This window comes from Pinus tabuliformis, chromosome 6 (assembly GCF_031772625.1).
Source record: "Pinus tabuliformis cultivar Carrire ecotype Pingquan chromosome 6, CPIR1, whole genome shotgun sequence".
In the NCBI taxonomy this organism is placed as follows: domain Eukaryota; kingdom Viridiplantae; phylum Streptophyta; class Pinopsida; order Pinales; family Pinaceae; genus Pinus; species Pinus tabuliformis.
In genome coordinates this window covers 874,644,461-874,666,386 of record NC_142292.1, presented here as the reverse complement: position 1 = coordinate 874,666,386, position 21,926 = coordinate 874,644,461, and the positions used below count along the sequence as shown (strand labels likewise).

At 36.2% G+C, this 21,926-nt stretch overlaps 2 protein-coding genes across 4 annotated transcripts in view; one reads left to right on the top strand and one right to left on the bottom strand.

The window, feature by feature from the left end:
* Positions 1-21,926, bottom strand: part of LOC149261662 (MADS-box protein CMB1-like) — a 340,779-nt gene that overhangs the window by 20,409 nt on the left and 298,444 nt on the right. The window lies entirely within an intron of this gene.
* LOC149261663 (small ribosomal subunit protein eS6-like) lies at positions 557-2,071 on the top strand. The gene is made up of 5 exons (XM_089382146.1): positions 557-767; positions 888-996; positions 1,105-1,221; positions 1,318-1,473; positions 1,637-2,071. Exons 2-5 carry the CDS (start codon positions 915-917, stop codon positions 1,873-1,875), a joined length of 594 nt encoding a protein of 197 aa, XP_089238272.1. The 5' UTR covers positions 557-767; positions 888-914; the 3' UTR covers positions 1,876-2,071.

The window sequence follows — 21,926 nt, the reverse complement described above, 5'->3', positions numbered from 1 at the left end:
TACTGATTATAATGGCTAACAAAAAGTTGATAAAAGAAGCCCACAAAACCCCAAAGAATCCTTATTCAATCTCCATCCCAATTATGGTATTCATATACATGAAATACGTTTTTACTTAGCTTTGTTTTGTTGTTTTCTCTTTTTTGATATTGGCATAATAAATTTTGCTTTGCTGGGTTTCTGAATTTGGCAAAATTATATAGGCTGTGCAACCAGTTCAGTTTATTTGAGATGCAGGTTCCCGGATGGTTCTCTAAGGTCACCAAGCCCGGTAATACCTCAGCTCATGATTTTGAGACTTAACTTCTTTCCTTTCCTCCATCTTTCAAGCAATAACCCTGTCATGATTTTTCTGTTGCAGCAGTGGGGAGGTTTGCTTATTATTTTTGTCTTCACCATGAGAAATGCGGGTCTATCGCAGCCTAGAGGTGATTGGGAGCTGATCTCACGTGTCCTGTTGCAGGTTTTGTGCCTTGGCTTTCTGTTTCATCTACACGCTCTGATTTTTGTGTCTATGATCTGTGCTTCAAGGGGTTTTCCAGAGCTGATCTTTATTGCTGTAAATATCTGAGAGAGAACCTATGGATCAGAGTTGTAGAAATCAGATCAGACCCATGCCTACCCATGCCAGTAAAGCAAGTGTGAGCTTATGCTTTTTTTGATGCCCCATTGGGTTGTAATAGAGCTGGTTATTTGAAGTGAACTAGACTCGTGCATTTTATGATAAGAGGCTTGCACAGGGGGTTAATGGTGTTGCCCTTGGAGAGGTATGGGTTAATTTATCACTTTGTTATTATTGTGATTAATATATCTTTATCCTTCTGTAACTGTCTCATGTTTGGGAAAGTTTGTAACTAGTTGTAATATGTTGTGCCGTCACCTTCTAGGAGTTCAAGGGATATGTCTTCAAAATTATGGGAGGATGTGATAAGCAGGGTTTTCCCATGAAACAAGGAGTTCTTACTCCAGGTCGTGTACGCCTGTTATTGCACAGAGGTAAAATATTAATCTTCAGAATTTTATTCTTGTATGATATGTTATCGTATAGTTTCATACCAGCAATTTAGTAGATTATTCAGATCAATATTTATTCTCTTTCTCCAGGCACCCCCTGCTTTAGTGGGTATGGAAGGCGTAATGGTGAGAGGAGACGAAAGTATATTAGGGGATGCATTGTTAGCCCTGAACTTTTTGTCTGGAACCTGGTCATTGTTAAGAAGGGTAACTACTGAATCTGTTTATTTCATTGATGTGGATATGTTGTAGTTCTTGATCCCCTATATTTCTTGCATGAATTTGTGGACCTTCTATCTGTAGGAGAAAATGATCTTCCGGGTTTGACAGACACTAAAAAACCAACGACGCTGGGACCTAAAAGGGCATCCAAAATCAAAAAATTGTTCAATCTTTCCAAAGAGGATGATGTTAGGAAATATGTCAAAACATACTGTCGAACTTTTCAATCTAAATTAGGTCTACAATCATACCTTATGTTAGCGTTAATTTCTCCTAATTTGATTTGTTTTGTACAGTTTTTTTCTTTTGGGAACATCACCTATATTGAATAAGTGCATCTTAATAGCAGTAAGTATGATGTCATCTAAGAATTCATTTTCTCTTATTTTTCTATTTTCAGGTAAGACACGGAGAAAAGCTCCAAAGATTCAGAGGCTTGTAACACCATTGACTCTGCAAAGGAAGCGTGCTAGAATTGTAGAAAAGAAAAAAAGAATTTCTAAGGCCAAGAGCGAGGCAGCTGAATATCAAAAGCTCCTTGCTTCAAGGTTGAAGGAGCAGCATGATCGCAGGAGTGAGAGTTTGGCAAAAAAGAGAGCATCCCATGTTTCAACTGGATCAAAACCATCAGTTGCTTAGTATTATGTGCTTTTATCTATTTATGTGAGGTGAACTCCCTTGCTTTGCATGGCATTGTACTGAGTGCAATTTTAAAATCGGCAAGCAATGATTTGCTTATTGAGTATTGTTTGAGAATATATAGTCTTGGTATATTTTGATGAAGGCTCAGACTGCAGGATTTTGAATATATGTTAGCAACTGTAATTCAAAAGCATTTTTTGCAGCTTTGGACAAAAGCAAAGTACTTTTTATTTTTATTTTTAAATTCAAGTGTTTTTATTTAATGATTCGAGTTCTTGCTATGGCTGGAACAGGTAGGGTTATATATCTTGTATCTTTTCCTTGATGTTACTTTTGGATTGCAGCCCTTATGATATGTATGGTGCACCCCCCCTACCTTTATGCTCCTCAAAATACATCATGATAATTATTTTCTATACTTTGGCATTGTGTGATGTTTTTATTATAAATTGAGTCCAGTACAAGCTATATTGGTAATTTGGCCAAGTTGATTATTTTTGGTACCCTTTGATCTGAGGTGAAACTCAGGTAGTGGTAATGTTCCCCAAATCTTTTGTTATATACCTGGTTTAACTGCAGAAAGCAATGAGTACTTAATAACCATACATCTTGGCTTGTACTTTGAAAGCACAACTCTGAACTTAAAACACAATTTATGTTTTTTTAATGTATTTGTGAAATTTATTTGTTATTGTTTCAACACTTGCCCATATTATACTCTTCAATGGAAGGTGAGCTTTCTCGTAACCTTTTATTTGTTTTCCCACACGTTATATACTTCTTCCTCCCAATTGAACTATCCATTTCCACAGAAAATCCTTATGAATAGGGGCAACAAAATGAATTTTGTACTCACCAGAAAACCATGATTGAAGGTCTATATTCATACCATATCATAACATACATAGAACTTAAAGTCAACTTACACTTTTGATATATTGAAGGGTTAGAGTGAGTTGAGATTGATGGTGAATATTCATATTAGGTTGTAACTTGCAGAGTTTTTAACCATAAGTTACATTCCAGAGAATCTAACAATGAATATCAATAATGGTGATTGAATTTTTAAATGGGTGGAGTTAATAGAATTATAACAAGTGGGTTCCACCCAATATTCCCACTCTCTATTATTAGGTCATTTTAATGGTGGTAATTAATAGAATTTGTACTTACATTTACATTAATGGTTTAAAGAACATCATTTTAATTGTGGTAATTAATAGAATTTATTATTAATGGTTTAAAGTACATGTTATCACTGGGAATTTTACCGCGCTGTGTAAAGGAAAATCCCAAGGTAACATTGAATTAGCTTTTAGATTGGAAGTGGACCTTTCCAGCTTAGAGAGAGTTATCTCTCATAACTCAGTCACCATGTGTCACCTCAATAACTTGTTATTTAATCAGTATAATGGCTAGATATTATGTACGATAAGATTTAAAATGTTGTAAGACAGTGAAATATCCATTGGGCGTGGAGTTATGACAATTAGCAAGAAATCTGATGGATCCATTTAAAATGTTGTAGGACAAAGTGAAATATCCATTAGGCATGGAGTCATGATAATTAGCCCGAAATCTGATGGATCCTCCATTACCTGGGTATGGATATTAAGGGTTAAAATGTTGTAGGACAGAGTGAAATATCCATTGAGCATGGAGTCATGATAATTAGCAACAAATCTGATAGATCCTCCATTACCTGGCTATAGATATTAAAAGCAGGATAGATGAAACTTTCTTAGATTATCGGTGTAGTTGAAAGTTGAATGGAGATGATAGTCCACTACAGTAGAGCATCCAACGAGGATGAGTTCTAAAGTAGCTTTAGAAGGAAATGAAAGTATTTGATTGTAAGAAAATAAAGCATCAATGAGAAATTCTAAAATATTTGCTTTCCAAAAATGAGAAATTCTAAAATATTTGCTTTCCAAAAATGAAAGTATTTGATTGTAAGAAAATAAGACATCAATGATAAATTTCAAAATATTTACTTTCAATAAAAGATTGAAGATTACATATAAAATAAAATCACCTAGAAAGAAAAAAATTCAACATAAAGAAACAGATAGGAAAGTAGCATCTCAAGAATCTTTGGACCATAAAATCAAGAATTTTTGGTCCAATCAGATTCAATTAATCTCAAATTTACACAGTAATTTTTTCTCTCTGAAACCGAACCCTTTGTCTTTTTTTTCATCTATTTTATAGAGATATTACATATGTTTTCTCATCTGTTTTATGGAGATATTATGTATGTTTCAGATCCAAAATCTGTGGAAAAATATTAACTACGAAATATTCAACACAAAATTGTACACTGCTTCCTTTCTATTTTCTGAGGGGCAATGTACACTCTAAGTAGCCACTTGTGATATTAAAACAGTGAGCTCTGAGGTCAATATAATGCTCAGACTTATTGAGAAACAAGAGCTAGAGATATTCAATAGAAAAAGATGGAGATGGGAGTTTCAATGGACAATTTGCTTCAAACAATTTCAGCTCACGGAATTAGGAATCGATTTCAATTATTATGCCTCTATATAATTCATTCTCTGATGAAGGATTCATGGTAGAAGGACCTTGAAAAAAGCCTCATTCCTTAGAATTTGGTAAAGATGATTAGATTTCAGAAATGACAAATCAAACACTTGTAACCATCACTGTTGTTAGATTTATCACCAGCAAAATCTAACACTGAAAATTCAAATTCACCAAAGAGTATTTCAGAGGAAAATCATTGTGATAATTGAGTAATATGGAGAACAACTACAGATCCATGCTACCAGCATTTTTCCAGGGAAAATAACCTTGCAAATTGAAACCCAACGACACCCTCTATGAAGAAACCAAAAATACCAGAAACCCTTGTCTTCTCGTTAGATCTACCAAAAGATTCATATAACCGTAAGTAATTTCAATACTCTTCCACAAGAATCCTCAGAAAACATATCAGTCTTCAACAGTCCAAAGGTGAGAAATCACTTCAGAGATGACTTATTTCTTTGGCTCACTGCTCCCAGTAATCCATCTTTCACAATCTTAGAAATGAACTGTGTATGCAAATAGCCACACTTACAAAGATAGAATTAGATGGAAATGAGGGTGATGAATATGCAATATACAACCAATCAATAGGATGCTCATTGCTATCATTGTTACAGTCACGCATAAGTCAATGTCATGCAATCAGTGTTACTCTTACAACATCAACAAATCGTTAAGGATCTGTCACACAAGGTTTCTGTCCTGTGTCAAGGTCTTTAGCTATTAGTGCTATTGGTGAATCTTCAGACCTAGGATCACAACTTGAAGATAAGAAACTGGTAGAACCTCCTTATCTGAAGATAAATATCACAGATACCCAAAGAAAAGCTCGGTCTTCTCATGTAATGGTGCTTCTAAGTTTGCTACTGAGCATGACAACACAAAATTGTACATTGCTTCCTTTCTATTTTCTAAGGGGCAATGTACACTCTGAGTAGCCACTTGTGATATTAAAACAGTGAGCTCTAAGGTCAATATAATGCTCAGAATTATTGAGAAACAAGAGCTGGATATATTCAATAGACAAAGATGGAGATGGGAGTTTCAATGGACAATCTGCTTCAAACAATTTCAGCTCACAGAATCAGGAATCGATTTCAATTATTATGCCTCTATATAATTCATTCTCTGATGAAGGATTCGTGGTAGAAGGACCTTGAAAAAAACCTCGTTCCTCAGATTTTGGCAAAGATGATTTAGATTTCAGAAATGACAAATCAAACACCTGTAACCATCAGTGTTGTTAGATTTATCACCAGCAAAATCTAACACTAAAAATTCAAATTCACCAAAGAGTATTTCAGAGGAAAATCATTGTGATAATTCAGTAATATGGAGAACAACTATAGATCCATGCTACCAGCATTTTTCCAGGGAAAATAATCTTCCAAATTGAAACCCAACGGCACCCTTTATGAAGAAACCAAAAATACCAGAAACCCTTGTCTTCTCGTCAGATCTACCAAAAGATTCATATAACCGTAAGTAATTTCAATACTCTTCCACAAGAACCCTCAACAAACATATCAGAGCATGTGTCATTGATGAGGGCCGAAGATTTCAAAAAGGGGTTCTGGATAGCGGCTAGCACATGTGTCCTAGGAAATTTGTAGATGTAATTAGCTTGAGAAGTTTGATCCGCAGACATAATTCATATGAGAAGTTTGATCCACCTACAAAAGAAGAGAGATAGTGAAACACAACATGACATAGCCTTATAAATTGTAAACCCAACAAGCCATCGAAACCCTAGTAAAAAATAAAACAAAAACTTTTCAAAACAATCGTCAATTTTCCAGAAATCCTTCAACCGCATGGAAGAATCATGCATTTGATATGCATTTTCACCCTCACGCACACTGTGTTTTTGTATTTTCATTAATAAAACATAATATAATTATGGGTTTGGGTTTAGAAATTGTCAAAAATAAAGAGTTCAGGTTACCAAGATGAAAAATAAGAGTCAACCTTAACAAATATCCCTCGACACCTGAGCTGAGTAAACTCCAATGACAATACCTATCTTGTGTCTTAATTAGCAAGGCCCAGAATTATGTGCAATATAAATTCTCTTACCTGAATAAGGAGGAGAAAAATAGAATTCCAAATAAGAGACTAATTATTTTAATTAACTAAATAATAATAAAAAGTAAATTAAATCACCTTTATTTTACTAGATTATTTACAATGATTTTAAAACATACTTTCAGTGTTACAACTATTAATTTTTTATGAATATATGTGATTTAGAAATAAACAAATTCAAATTAAAACTCATTTATTATGATTTTAAAGCATACTTTCAGTGTTAAGCAACCATTAAAATTTTATGAATAAATTTGACTTCACAAATAAATAAATTCAAATTATGAGTAGAATTTTTTTTGGGATAAGTTATGAGATGCAGAAGATTCCCAACCACGGGTATGATACAAGAGAGACTAATTATTTTTATTAATTAAATAATAAAAAAATTAAAATTATTATGATTTTAAAGCATACTTTCAGTGTTAAGCAACCATTAAAATTTTATGAATAAATTTGACTTCACAAATAAATAAATTCAAATTATGAGTAGAATTTTTTTTGGGATAAGTTATGAGATGCAGAAGATTCCCAACCACGGGTATGATACAAGAGAGACTAATTATTTTTATTAATTAAATAATAAAAAAATTAAAATTATGATTTAGTTCTAATAATCATCTTCATCTTATTGGAGAGAGACTAATTATTTTTATTAATTAAATAATAAAACAAATTAAAATTATGATTTAGTTCTAATAATCATCTTTATCTTATTAGATTGTTTACTATGATTTTAAAGCATACTTTCAGTCTTACACAACCATTAATTAATTGTTATGAATAAAAGTGACTTTAGAAATAAATAAATTCAAATTGAAACTAAATTACTATGATTTTAAAGTAAATTCAAATTAACTCACATGTACAATTTATAGTGTTCTTCCTACCTCTCCTCTCCTTTGGCTATAGCTTTCCCATTGAGCAACTTGGTAGCTTCATAGTCATGAACAACGATTTATATGCAATATTAATTCAATAATTAATAAAAAATAGTGTGAGGCACCCTAAATCAATTTCATTTCTGCTACATCTCTACATTTCATTTAGATTTGCCCATTCCCATGTCCTGATTGTTCCTCAATTTATGCCTTACGACATTTCCTTTGCAACATTTGGTGCAAATGCTAGTTTATTGAATGTTTCATTTGAGGTGGAAGACATCCAGATAAACCAAAGTTCTTCTTCTTTTATGTCAACATATTTTGTGGATGCTCAATGAGTCACAAACACAATTCCAGGAATGATTTGGCAGTGTACTTTAACACTCCCCCATATTCATGTTTAATGCTAAGATTAATGGGCGTATTGTTATCATAAGTTCTTTTATGAACTTTATGATTGATTTTTTATCTGAACTCATTAGACACTTTTTGTGTTCCAAGCACCTTTAGTATGAAAGGAAACAAGGTTTACTATTAAGGGAATCATCTATAGGCATTATGAAGAACATTATACATATATCAGGGCATTCTATTATTCAATTCCCGTGCACTTAATGCCACAACTTGTTCCTAACTAAATAGTAATTCAAGATATTTCCAATGACACAACGGGATCCATAGTGGTGTTGTCTTCAGAAGATAATAATAAAAGGTCATGGTTAGGATTTCTTGTAAGGATAGGTCATTATGCTTTGAAAAAATTCCCTAAGGCCATCAAAGAAGCTGATATAATTAACGAGTTAAAGATTCTTATGGGTATTGTTAGAGAGACATGATCCCCAAAGAATTGTCAAAGAATGTTACAAATATGTAAGGCTTACCTATGCATATGTGCTTGAATGTAATGAGATGACCTATTATTTCAAGGTGTCTTCACAATGGGGATGTAAATATGAAAATGTGGCAGAGAAAACTAGAACACCTACCAAACCACTAACTTCCAAGAGCATACTGAAGGGACTGACAGAAAGAATGATTCCTCTTTGAAAAATAAGTGCTTTAAGGAGTAAAGGAAAAAGCAAAGATGCTTAAGTATGAAACTTCGAAGAGGAAAATGATTGAGGAGGAGAAGAGAATACTGCATCAAGAGTAGTCACAAGCTAGAAGAGTTAACCATTGAGTAAATTACCATTGACGGTGATGAACTCGAGTCAAAAGCAATTGTACTAGATAGAAATATAGATGAAGGAAAATAGGTGTGTTATTCTTTATAGCGTCCCCAACAACAAGAAGCCTTAGAAATATAGGCCCCAATAGTTAATCCACTATAGGCTCCTATCATCCCACAATGATCGATCTCCTCTATCCCTCCAATCACCAAACAAAAGGCTACTACGCTGCCCCTAGATAGAAATAAGGATATTGATGATGAAGTCATTAACTTAGGTGAATATTATTATAATAAAACTATAAAAGTAGTTATTTTAAGTGTATCAAAGAGGAGAATGATTATGATGATTAGCAAAGAAGCCATTTTATTGGAAAGCATGGAATGAAAAATCATTTGGATACTTTGTAGGTAGAGCAATCAAGAATCAATTATTGATATACACTCGGTCCTAAGATCCCTTGAAACTGCTTACAAAGATACAAATGAAAGCCTCTCCTAAAGAATGGAATAGTTGAGTAAGATAATAAAATCTCATTAGCATCAATTGGAATATCCAAGGATGTCTTTTGAAGTGAAAAGAATAGAAATATAAGAAATGTATTCTGTAGCCTTATTTGAGTCCTTCAACGCATGGGTCAAGGAGTAGGAAATGTAGGTCACAGTGGCTTATTTAAACAAGCTAATGAAATTGACGGAACACCACACATAGGATATCAATGCTAAGATTCATTAGGAGAAGAATACATGAATGACACTAAAGTGTTGAAAGCTCAGGAAATAGGTTTAATCAATGACTTCCAAAGTAGGTCTCCTTTATAAAAAAAACTATATCAAGTTCAAAAATGTTTTAGCTAGCATGAAAAAATATTGAACGAATTGTATGTTCAAGGTTGATCTTATAATAAGGTCATAATAACTTTTAGCTAGATACTTATCGAGTGGCATAGGGAACATAGGGACACTCTTCATTAACTTGCCAGACTAATAAAGCAGTAGGAGAGGAAAGATGTCATCAATAAATCTTTGGGAAATAGAACAAAATGAAGGTAAAGAGACATGAATCTAATCTCTCAAATTGGACAAGAAGATGTGGGATATAGCCATCGAAATGTTGAAAGAATGGACATTAGGAAATTTTGGAATCTTATCTAGCTTTGCATCCTCTAAAACATATTACACAACATCAATAGGGTCTAAGTTCCAATGGTCTCCAATATTGAACACATTCAAAGGGTGGATGAAGATGCACTTGAAATGTTTCTTGTAACACCCATTAGGGAGATTACCCAGCTCAATTGTTACACTATCGGAATGCGTACTGATGTAATGAAAGTAGCACACTAAGTGTTTAGGATCAAGTGACAATTAAAGAAGGTTGAAGACCCTTTCATCTCTTAGATCCTAAATATTCACCCAACTTGGAATACACATCGACAAGAAGTCATATTGGAGAGGTCAAAAAGTCCTCATAGGGACACTCTTCATTAACTTCCTAGACTAATAAAGTAGTAGGAGAGGAAAGATGTCATTAATAAATCTTTGGAAAATAGAAAAAAATTAAGGTAAAGAGACATGAATCTAATCTCTCAAATTGGACAAAAAGATATAGGATATAGCCATCGAAATGTTGGAAGAATGGACATTAGGAACTTTTGGAGTCTTATCTAGCTCTGTATCCTCTAAAACATATTACAAGACATCAATAGGGTCTATGATCCAATGGTCTCCAATATCAAGCACATTCAAAGGGTCGATGAGGATGCACTTGAAATGTTGCTTATAACACCCGTTAGGGAGATTATGGGGCTCAATTGTTACACTATCGGAATTCGTACCAATGTAATGAACCTAGCACACTAAGTGTTTAGGATCAAGTGATAATTAAAGAAGGTTCAAGACCCTTTCATCTCTAAGATCCTAAATATTCATCCCACTTGGAAGACACATCGACAAGAAGTCATATTGGAGAGGTCAAAATGTCCTTATGGGACCTAAGGGATTACAAGCCAAGGGTCTTTTTTGTAACCTTATTTTGTATATATGTAAAACAAAGAGAGAGGAATAAGGAGGAGGAAGATGAGGACAAATGGGAGTGAATTGTCTACTAGATACCCCTTTTGAAAAGCCAGAGTTCTACAATATTTTGTAAATGATGACCACATTTTTTTCGTTTAATACAATTTTAGTTTTATAGAGATGTGTGTACTACCCTTATTTAGTTAATTGTGCTTATTGAGATTCTTGAGAGTTTTATATTAACATATATTTATGTTAATGTCCAAGCTCTTATAATACATTTTTATTAGTAATTCTTCTTTCTATTACAGTTGTCACTTCATCAATTTTTTGTTTGGTTCTCAATTGCATATTCTTAACTTATATTTATGTGTATAATTCTAGTTACGTTTTCTCACATTTATGCAGTCCAACAATAAATTTTCCCCAACCCTCTTCCAACTAATATAAAAAATAAACTTAAGAATAATGAATATTGTTGTTAACATTAATGCAAAGAATTTAATCAAAACATAATATTCATCCTCTAAGTTGAAACTAAGCCCACATACTAGTTGGAAGTCACCACACCAAATGGAAGCACGTATAACTGGAACTCAAGATTGGGTTTCCTCCTTTCGTTGACGACATTCTAGAAAAAACGTTTGATTCTTGCCGTGAATAGAAATGGCACTAGAAGGATTTCCAGTTTGTGAAGGATTTCATATATTCTTTTGATTCTCTCGGTGATATTTAGCTTGTAATTTTTTGCAACTATAGATTTCGAAAGATGAATGACAATTAAAGATATTATTAAAAAACCAAAGCATAGTTCATATTCTTCTCCAAGTTTCCTTACTATTTCCTAATTTGATGTTAGAAATTTAACTCAATGTCCATTGGATCAGCCCTTTCGCTGTTCCCGTAAACTTAGAAATCCTTAATTAATTTAGTTACTCCAAGTAGTATGACGACTAAATGAGATTGTAGAACATCAGCAAGGGATATAGCCTATAGAACACATTTGGAGAGCTAAAAAGGCCTTAAATAAGTTTTCTATTAGATTATGATCACTAGAGAGTGATTATTTGAATTATATCTATTGTTGGCATTATGATGCATGTGTTGTGCTTGATGGCAACCCTCTCATAGAAGATCATCTCACTTGTATACATTCAGATGAATCCACAGAAGAGATATCAGATATGACAGAATACATGGATGTAGGACAGTTCAAAGGGATCAGATGACAATTCACAAGTAAGCTTTGCCATCAAGTCCAAAGGGGGAGATTGTTGGCATTATGGCTAAAGTGTTGTCCTTGATGGCAACTCATACAGGTGATGGATCACTGTACAACAGGTCAGTAGCAAAGATTGATGATTAGCTCACAAATAATGAAGAAAACAAGAGGTACGCAGGTACACCGTACAAAAGCTGCGGACCCACAGGCATGTCATAGATAAAGTGCGTACATACCCGCAGGTTACCCGTTCATGAGGTGCATACCCCCAGTTCACTCACTTGAAGGCAGAGAAGCGCGCTCACGTGGGGTTTCTTATGTTTGGCCCGTGGTATTTAGCCCGCCGTTCTTGATTCTATGGTTTTGGCCCGTGGTATAGGATCTAATTTAGCCCCGGTTTGGATCCCTTGTACTGGTTATCTATGGTATTGATCCATGATTTTAGGAAGAGCCTGCCTATATAAAGCAAAGGAGATCATTTGGCTAGGTATGTGTGAAATTAGAAGATCTTAAGAGAAGCTAGATCTGAAATTCTTGTAATCGGTTAGTGAGAGAGAGTTGAATCAATATCAAGGAGAAACATGAGAATTACAAGTCGGATCTACTAATGGGTTGATATCTCCTTGGCGCATGTTCAGATCTGTAGATCTAATAGTCTAGGTTATTCTTGAAGTCTTGAAATTATCTATACCCGCAGGAAGGCAAGTACAGTAAAGGAAAAGTGCGTAGGCACGCAGGCCCAGAAGCGTTGCAGGTGTGCAGGTTCGTAGGCCCAGAATTGCAAAAGGTGCGGAGGGGCGCAGGCATCCCATTGGACACAGAGCGGAGGTGCGCAGGAAGTCCGTGAGACACGGTGCGTGGGTGCACAGGAAGGCAGTTGGAAACAGTGTGGATGTATGCAGGTGTTCTATGGGTGAAGCTGTGGACTTTTCATGAACTCTATTTAGGTGCCCCTGTTTATTATTGTTGTGTTCTGGGTTTTGTAGTAATGTCTGGTTTCTGGTATTATGTTCTGATAACAGCAGTGATTGATTGAATGATTATGATTAGCTTCAGTATTGATAGATGAATTGATCAGGTTCATAATGACTTATCCTTATATGATATGGTGGACTAGATCTGGTTGATAACTCTCATTGTATATGATCTGGTGATTGGGTGATTTAGAAGGTTGTTTGATTATGAGCTTTAATGTTGTTGGGTTCAGTATGAAAATTGGATGAAATGTGGCCTTTCAGATTATGTGTCGTGCTTCAGTGTATCCAGTCTGAAAATTGATGAAACGTGGTACCCCGAGGAGAGAAGATTGTAGGTCAGCACCTACGTACTAGTATCTAAGCTAGTACAAAAGCTAAAGGAAATCTTTGGAGCATTGTAGATGGTAGCAGCCTGCGTACTAGTAAATGGATCGGCTAGTACAAGAGCAAAGGGGGTTGTAGCTCCCGTACTAGTATAAGACTGCACCAGTACAAAATATTGTAAAAGGATTTTCTTATTAAGAAGAAGATTGAGATGACTTGCAGCAGGTGGTTTTCTCCCGCATTGGGTTCCCACCTTATATCATGGTGTTCATGTGTGTGCTTTATGTGTGATGATCTATTCTATGTTACTGCATCTGTTAACTGATAATATGGTTGATAATGTTCCAATGCACTCATTGAAGATCAATTAAATTAATCATAAGAAGTTGTGGAAGTAGCATATATGAATCAGAGTTTGGAAATGAAAAAGTTTTATTAATGTGATAATACTGATTCACCCCCCCCTCTCAGTATTATTTCCAACAATTGGTATCGGAGCAGGTCCTTTGGTAGAAGCTTGATCGCTTCAAGGAGATCTGTGGATCAATGGGAAAGAAGCTTAAGAAGAAAGCTCATAAGAAGAAGAAGACATCTCAGAGGAACTATGACAGTGGGAGAATCGATTGGGGATTAGGGATAAGAATCTCTTCAGATTCAGAATCGGATTCAGAATCAGTTCAGAATGAAGATGACCATTCAGGTATGAATTTGCTATCCTCTGATGTTCCAGCTATCTTTCCTTTTGGAAAAGATGAAAGTGATAGTGAGACTACTGAATTTGGTCTTATGGGTGAGCAAGAAAGATATCAAATAGAGGCAGAATTTAACAGGCTGACAAACAAAATTAGTGAACAAGAAAAACTTCTGAACATAAAGAGTGGTGCCCTCAAAGAAGCTGTTACTAGACAAAAAGCTCATCAAAAGTTATGCAAGGAAAATTATCAAATGTTGCAGGTTGAAGCAACATCTCTAAGAAATGAAGTCATTGAAAAGAACACAACAATCAAGGAGCTCAGAGATCGATCTAGTTATTATGAAAGTCTTGAAGCCACGATCCTCTCACTAAAGGAAGATCTTGAAAAATCAAAGAAGCAGAATGAAGATCTACACCAAGCAATTGAAAAACAAGACAACGAAATCATCAGCTTAAAATCACAGTTGGAATGTGCCTTCAGAGTTCGTCAAATGCAGCAGGATCTGAATGAAGAACAAGAAAAGGAGATTCTCAAACTAAGGGAACAAATGGAAGAAGGAAGGAAAGCTGAAGAAGATTTGAAAAGGAAATCTCTTGAAAAGGAAGAACAACTTCAGATTGAGGTAAATATCTTGAAAGGTAAATTAGAAGAAAAGGATAAGCTTTTACGATTTCAAGATAGTTCTAAAGTCTTGGATGATATTCTTAGTAGTCAAAGGTCTCCTGCTATAAAGACTGGTCTTGGTTTCCATGAATCTGTTGAAGGTGAATCTAGTTCACAAGGTGAGGCAAGGAACTCTAAAGACAAATCTAAAGTGATCAACAAAGAAATGAAAGATCAATCTCATCATCAACCAAGGAAAGAGATTCCTCAAAGAAAATCCTTTACTCCTCCTATGAATAATGTTGAATGTTATGTATGTCATAATCTTGGACTTGTTGTAGCTAGATGTAGAAGAAGAAGGATTCAAGACCATTATGCAAAAAGATCATCACATTCAAGGTACTTTAATGGATATTGCTTTACTTGCAATATGTATGGTCATAAAGCTACTAACTGTTACAGGAGGAATATGAAACATGTAAGATGTTATGCATGCAACAAGCTTGGACATATAGCTGAGGAATGCAGGAACAAAGTGTGGGCACCATATCAAAAGGAGAAAATGTCATCATCACGCTTGAAGATATGGAGGAAAAAGGAAGTACAGTAAAAAAAAGGCGGCACAACACAACGTACAGACATACCAAAATCAAAGGGAGCTAAAAGTACAAAACTTCAATGTCTTGAATCTCATATGCAAACTCCATAAAGGGAAGTCGCGTATATACGCGAGTTGGATACTGCACAATCGCGTATATGATTGTTTGAAGAAAGGCAGTAGGGAAAGTGAAGTTGGAAGTGAGTCTATGAAGTATGATCTCTCGAGCACAAGATCAGATCTGTGTATCTGACTGTCAGAGGCACCTTGGAGGACCATTTAATTGGGTCCTAATCAGAGGTACGCAGACGATTCTCTGTGAAAGTGCGGGCGTACGCAGCAGAGCGGAAGTTCCTTTGCGGAGGAACGCAGGTGATACACAGTGAAAGTGCGAGGATACACAGCGAAGGCACAGTCCCAGTGCATAGGTACGCAGCGCGATAGAAGGTTCAGGTGCGTAGGCACAGTAAAGATACGCGGCGCAACAGAAGCCATAGGTGTGTGGCCACAGCAGTAGTACGCGGCGTGATTGATGGCACAGGTGCGTGGGTACACGCTGTAGTAGAAGGCTCTCTGCGTGAATACGCAGAAACACAGAAAGTCATGTGCGGGGATACGCAGAGGAGCGGAAGGTGAAGTGCAGAGCCACACAAGCCATATAATGAGAAACGGTGGATCTGCTTAAGGCATTTATTGGCTGACTTTTCTGACAGATGGCACAAGTTTAGGGGGAGCATATGCTCTTAATGCATTGTTGGCATTATGGTTAATAGTTCTTGGTGATGATGCTTATATAGATAAATGATTCATCTTGCTATGATCTGTTCACATGGTTCTTGGATCAGATTTCTGGTTGATTCTCTAATGGTGCTTACATGGTAATTTTCATGAGGATAAGGAGAAGCACTTAGCTTAAATTCACATCTTCTTGATGATGAGTCACTCATATGCTGCTGTTGACATATGCATAAAGATCATATATTACAGTTATGATGCATGATTCCTTTCATTCTTGGCACAAATGGATGAGGATTGTTGGCTGGATACAGGGATGATTATTCAAAGTTGCATTGTTGGAAACATGATGATGATGAGCTCTTACCTATATGATGATAGGTTGTTTCGTACATATGTTGATTGATGCAGATATTCCCAAATGATGATCATGATGGCTATGGTGTTTCTCACATAGAATGTGAAATTCTGTTGATGCAGACATACCTTGATGATTCATGCACTAATTGCTGTTGACAGATACTATGAAGCAGATCATACAATGTTGTTTCTGATGTTTATCATGATCTTATTTAGGTGTCTGATCTCTGTAAAGGTCATATCAAGACTCATGATGTAATAGTGTGTCTCTATCTATTGTAGTCATCTCTTCAGGTCATGTAACGACCTATGTTGGTTTCCCCACTATGCCTGGGATGAAGATGTAATGTATTTAGTTCCTGATGTTTCCCCACTTGGTTGGGTGATGGATGTATGTATTGAGTCTTTTGGTGATAGGAAAGTCATTTATGATATATATAGTCATGTTCTTCTTGTAGAACATCTTTTTGCAGACCTTGCTTACAGTCAGGGGGAGCTTGAGCATGATCAGCACTATATAGCAGAGCAGACATTTCAGCTTGTTCTCAGAAAGAACATGATCAAATTGGTGCACCATGGCATGTACAAAGGGGGAGCTCATTCAGAGACTTCAGCAGATCTGGTTTATAGTCAAGAGGAGCATGTTCTTAGGGGGAGCATAACCCTTTGCCCTTGATGTCAAAGGGGGAGAGTGATTTGGTGTTGTTGCCATCAAGTCCAAAGGGGGAGATTGTTGGCATTATGATGCATGTGTTGTACTTGATGGCAACCCTCTCATAGAAGATCATCTCACTTGTATACATTCAGATGAATCCACAAGAGATATCAGATATGACATAATACATGGATGTAAGACAGTTCAAAGGGATCAGATGACAATTCACAAGTAAGCTTCGCCATCAAGTCCAAAGGGGGAGATTGTTGGCATTATGGCTAAAGTGTTGTCCTTGATGGCAACTCATACAGGTGATGGATAATGTACAACAGGTCAGTAGCAGAGATTGATGATTAGCTCACAAATAATGAAGAAAACAAGAGGTACGCAGGTACACCGTACAAAAGCTGCGGACCCGCAGGCATGTCATAGATAAAGTGCGTACATACCCGCAGGTTACCCGTTCATGAGGTGCGTACCCCCAGTTCACTCACTTCAAGGCAGAGAAGCACGCTCACGTGGGGTTTCTTATGTTTGGCCCGTGGTATTTAGCCCGCCGTTCTTGATTCTATGGTTTTGGCCCATGTTATAGGATCTAATTTAGCCCCGGTTTGGATCCCTTGTATTGGTTATCTATGGTATTGATCCATGATTTTAGGAAGAGCCTGCCTATATAAAGCAAAGGAGATCATTTGGCTAGGTATGTGTGAAATTAGAAGATCTTAAGAGAAGCTAGATCTGAAATTCTTGTAATCGGTTTGTGAGAGAGAGTTGAATCAATATCAAGGAGAAACATGAGAATTACAAGTCGGATCTACTAATGGGTTGATATCTCCTCGGCGCATGTTCAGATCTATAGATCTGACAGTCTGGGTTATTCTTGAAGTCTTGAAATTATCTATACCCGCAGGAACGCAAGTACAGTAAAGGAAAAGTGCATAGGTACGCAGGCCCAGAAGCGTTGTAGGTGCGCAGGTTCACAGGCCCAGAATTGCAGAAGGTGCGGAGGGGCACAGACATCCCATTGGACACAGAGCGGAGGTGCGCAGGAAGTCTGTGAGACACAGTGTGTGGGTGTGCAGGAAGGCAGTTGGGAACAATGTGGATGTACGCAGGTGTTCTATGGGTGAAGCTGCAGACTTTTCATGAACTCTATTTAGGTGCCCCTGTTTATTATTGTTGTGTTCTGGGTTTTGCAGTAATGTCTGGTTTCTGGTATTATGTTCTGATAACAGCAGTGATTGATTGAATGATTATGATTAGCTTCAGTATTGATAGATGAATTGATGAGGTTCATAATGACTTATCCTTATATGATCTGGTGGACTAGATCTGGTTGATAACTCTCATTGTATATGATCTGGTGATTGGGTGATTCAGAAGGTTGTTTGATTATGAGCTTCAATGTCGTTGGGTCCAGTATGAAAATTGGATGAAATGTGACCTTTCAGATTATGTGTCGTGCTTCAGTGTATCCAGTCTAAAAATTGATGAAACATGGTACCTGGAGGAGAGAAGATTGTAGGTCAGCACCTACGTACTAGTATCTAAGCTAGTACAAAAGCTAAAGGAAATCTTTGGAGCATTGTAGCAGGTAGAAGCCTGCGTACTAGTAAATGGATCGGCTAGTACAAGAGCAAAGGGGGTTGTAGCTCCCGTACTGGTATAAGACTGCACCAGTACAAAATATTGTAAAAGGATTTTCTTATTAAGAAGAAGATTGAGATGACTTGCAGCAGGTGGTTTTCTCCCGCATTGGGTTTCCACCTTATATCATGGTGTTCATGTGTGTGATTTATGTGTGATGATCTATTCTATGTTACTGCATCTGTTAACTGATAATATGGTTGATAATGTTCCAATGCACTCATTGAAGATCAATTAACTTAATCATAAGAAGTTGTGGAAGTAGCATATATGAATCAGAGTTTGGAAATGAAAAAGTTTTATTAATGTGATAATACTGATTCACCCCCCCCTCTCAGTATTATTTCCAACATCTATATGAGAACCCCATTTAGTGTTCAGGATATTTCAATAGAGTGGTTTGAAAATATATTGGCCCAAAGTTTCGAGCAACCACTTTCCTCGACTTACTATATGCATTCAACATTTGCTAAATTCCTTGAGACAAATTCTCTCTCAAAACTGTCTCATGCTCTTTCTCCATTATATTGTTTTCAAGATCCAATAAACACCATAATGGCCAATAGAATCTAGTTGTATGAAGATGTTGTCATTGTCCCTAGAGAAAATAAACCATTACCTAAGCATCGATAGGAATTTATTCCCAAGTTTTACCAAGATAGATGTGATGCCCTAGATGATCATATCAAGAGGTTTTTGTTGGATATATGGCCTATTAATGTGGAAAATGAGGAGACAGTTTTCTACTTATTCCCATATACTTTTGAAGGAAAATATTCCTCGTAATTTCCCCTAACGCCTGGGAGCATTCTAAGTTGGAAGAGTTTTGAGTCACTTTTCATTGGAATGTTTAGGGAAGAAATGACTTTGTCCAATCCTCTACAAGGTCTATATTAGACAAAAATGGGCCCTTAATAAAAAGGGAAGGACTTCAATCAAACATTTCAACTCATTTCAAATAATATTCCCAATCATCCTAGCCTATACATGAAGTGGTCATTGAATTTTATACCTCTATCTTGCCACTTTCTATAGCCATGTTTGTAAAAAGAGTGGAGAGGCCACATTACAAGAGAATTTCTGAGAGGTTGTCGAACTCTATGAAAATAAAAGGAAATCATTCTATCAATGCTAAATCAAAAGAATCTTCATTCCCAATATTTTAGATATGACTAAGAATTTAAAGAATCTCGCAAGAAAAGTCATCAATTTGGAAAGAGTTATTGGGGAGGGCAATCTCGATCTAAAAATAATTACTTTTCAATAAATATAATATGTTGTTTAAAAAAAATGTATTGCCTCAATATTTATCTCAATTTCAACACATATTTGATACCTTGAAACCTCTGTAGATTAGTTTGGACTCAGAACAACGTCTTGAAGAAAAACATTCTAGAGATGTAGAATTAGTTGGAGAACAACCAAAGGATCACCTTCCACCATCAATGGTTTATGGTATATTCACCCATATTTGATGAAGGGAAGTAAGGAAGTTAGAGCATATAATACTTGGAGTAGGAGTTTAATTCCAAAAAACAAACTTGTATCTCCCTCTACTAGAACAATCATAACCCCTAGGTTATCATGTATAACCAGATAATCTAGCATCACTTCGTGTGTTGTGACCCCTAGGTGTAGGTTAATCAATGGTAGTAATAAGTTAAAGGCTAAAATATCATTGTACAATCTCCTCGCTTTGAACCAACTCGAACTTCTGAGGGTGATTGCAATTAGTGTTAAGACTATCATGCCAATCGCTGCATCGAATAGTTTCTCTTATGCTAATGGATATTTGGATAATAAATTGATGGTTGGTGATGCTACATTAATAGGAAAAAAGTATCACTGTTAGACCTCCCTTTCTATTCAATATTGATAATAAAGATTTTTGTAATTGCTTTGATGATTTGATAGCATCACCAAATGTGATGCCTAAAGAAGTCACACAAAAGGTAGGTGTTCAACCTTAGAAATGTGGCGCTGACATTATTTAAGTTGATTTATCTAATGTTACTATAACAGGAGTGATTCCTACTGTTATCGACATTTTTGGGCACTGCAAACCCAATTAAACATGTCCATAAACCAAGGGCTCCTAAGTCCCTAAAAGTGTTGTTTAATACCCTAAAAGAACAAGGTCAGTTGATTACATCATCTCCCAGAAGTTCTCCATGAAACACTGCTCAGAACTGGTCAAAACTGGACCATCTCACCTGCTCCATGGTCAAAGTGCGATGCATCCCACCTAAATGCAAACGGGAGGTGCGATGCATACTGAAAATCCCTTCTATGTGGTGTGATTGGCAAGAATGGACAAATGGTAGAAGTAGTATGCGAGGTGGATGATCATGGAATCTTCCAGAAACTTCTCCTGTGACACTTGCCTCTCTGAATTCGCCTAGCGATGAGTAAGAGATAATATTTCTCAAAGTGGAATCAAGAACTATCAGAGAGAGGACACTAATCAAATCCCAGAAGCTGACTCAACCCCCTACAAACATCTATTTATGGATCCCTCATCCCAGAGATCCAAGGCTGGAATTTTGTATCTTGTAAGGAAGTGTTGTTGGTTTCTTATTGGAATATCATAGTGTTGGGTGATCTAAGCTTTTCATGAGGTGAAAGAAGGGCTTTCATGCTAGAGGATGATGTTGGGTCAGAATAATTGGTTGAAATCCTCTTTGCTATTCTTGATATTAATAAAGCTATTCAAGTTTTCCTCCACATTCTTGTATGTTTGATGATATACGCTTTTTTGTGGTAAATATATATCTGGTCCTATATTGTTTATGATTATAGATCTTTGTTCTTCGATAGTATTATGTTGCTTTGATTCCACAGGTGATTCTTGAAGCTGTGTAGATAAGGGAGAAGCGGCAAGGATCTGTCAGAAGAAGGGAGAGGAACCGAGCAAGGAACCAAGTGCAACACTGAGGTTGGTGTCCTTCATTCCCCTCTTATCTACTTCTCATAAAGGAAAACGAAAGTAGATTTAGTTTGTTTGTTTCTAAGACAGCTACCAGTCTTAGTGGGACTAGCAACTCCGAGTGGACACTAGATTTACCGATAACAAAATGGAAACTCCACTGGGGAGCGAATAGATTGTTTGTTTGTCTATATTTGTTTGTTTTATAAACTTACAGACAGAGCCTGAAGTCATGCCAGCTAGCCTTCGAACTGAATTTGCTATGCAAGTGCAAAGTAGATCAATGTTGCTTCAGTCTATCTCTGGGTTTTATTTATAAACTGAACAATCGATTTGCAAACCTTCTAATTTCCCTAGTGGTGGCTCTAGTAACATCATTAGATCAGCCCCTGTGATTTGTATTTACTGATTATCACCTGCTTGGCCTAAATCCCTGAACTGAACTGCAAACTGTGACCGAAATCCAAGTAAAAGTCTCACACTATACCATCGCACCCTTTCTTCAAGGATATCAGTATGCATCGCACTTCCCGTGTGCAGTAGGTGGGATGCATACTGAATTCCCTGTGTAACAGGTGCACTGATCAGAAAAGGCTAATTTTT

Bases quoted from the DNA above. Each gene is read 5' to 3' on its own strand.
- LOC149261663 (XM_089382146.1), top strand. From the start codon at position 915: ATGGGAGGATGTGATAAGCAGGGTTTTCCCATGAAACAAGGAGTTCTT. The intron at 1,222-1,317 runs GTAACTACTGAA...TTCTATCTGTAG, and splicing joins CCTGGTCATTGTTAAGAAGG to GAGAAAATGATCTTCCGGGT. The intron at 1,474-1,636 runs GTCTACAATCAT...TTCTATTTTCAG, and splicing joins AACTTTTCAATCTAAATTAG to GTAAGACACGGAGAAAAGCT.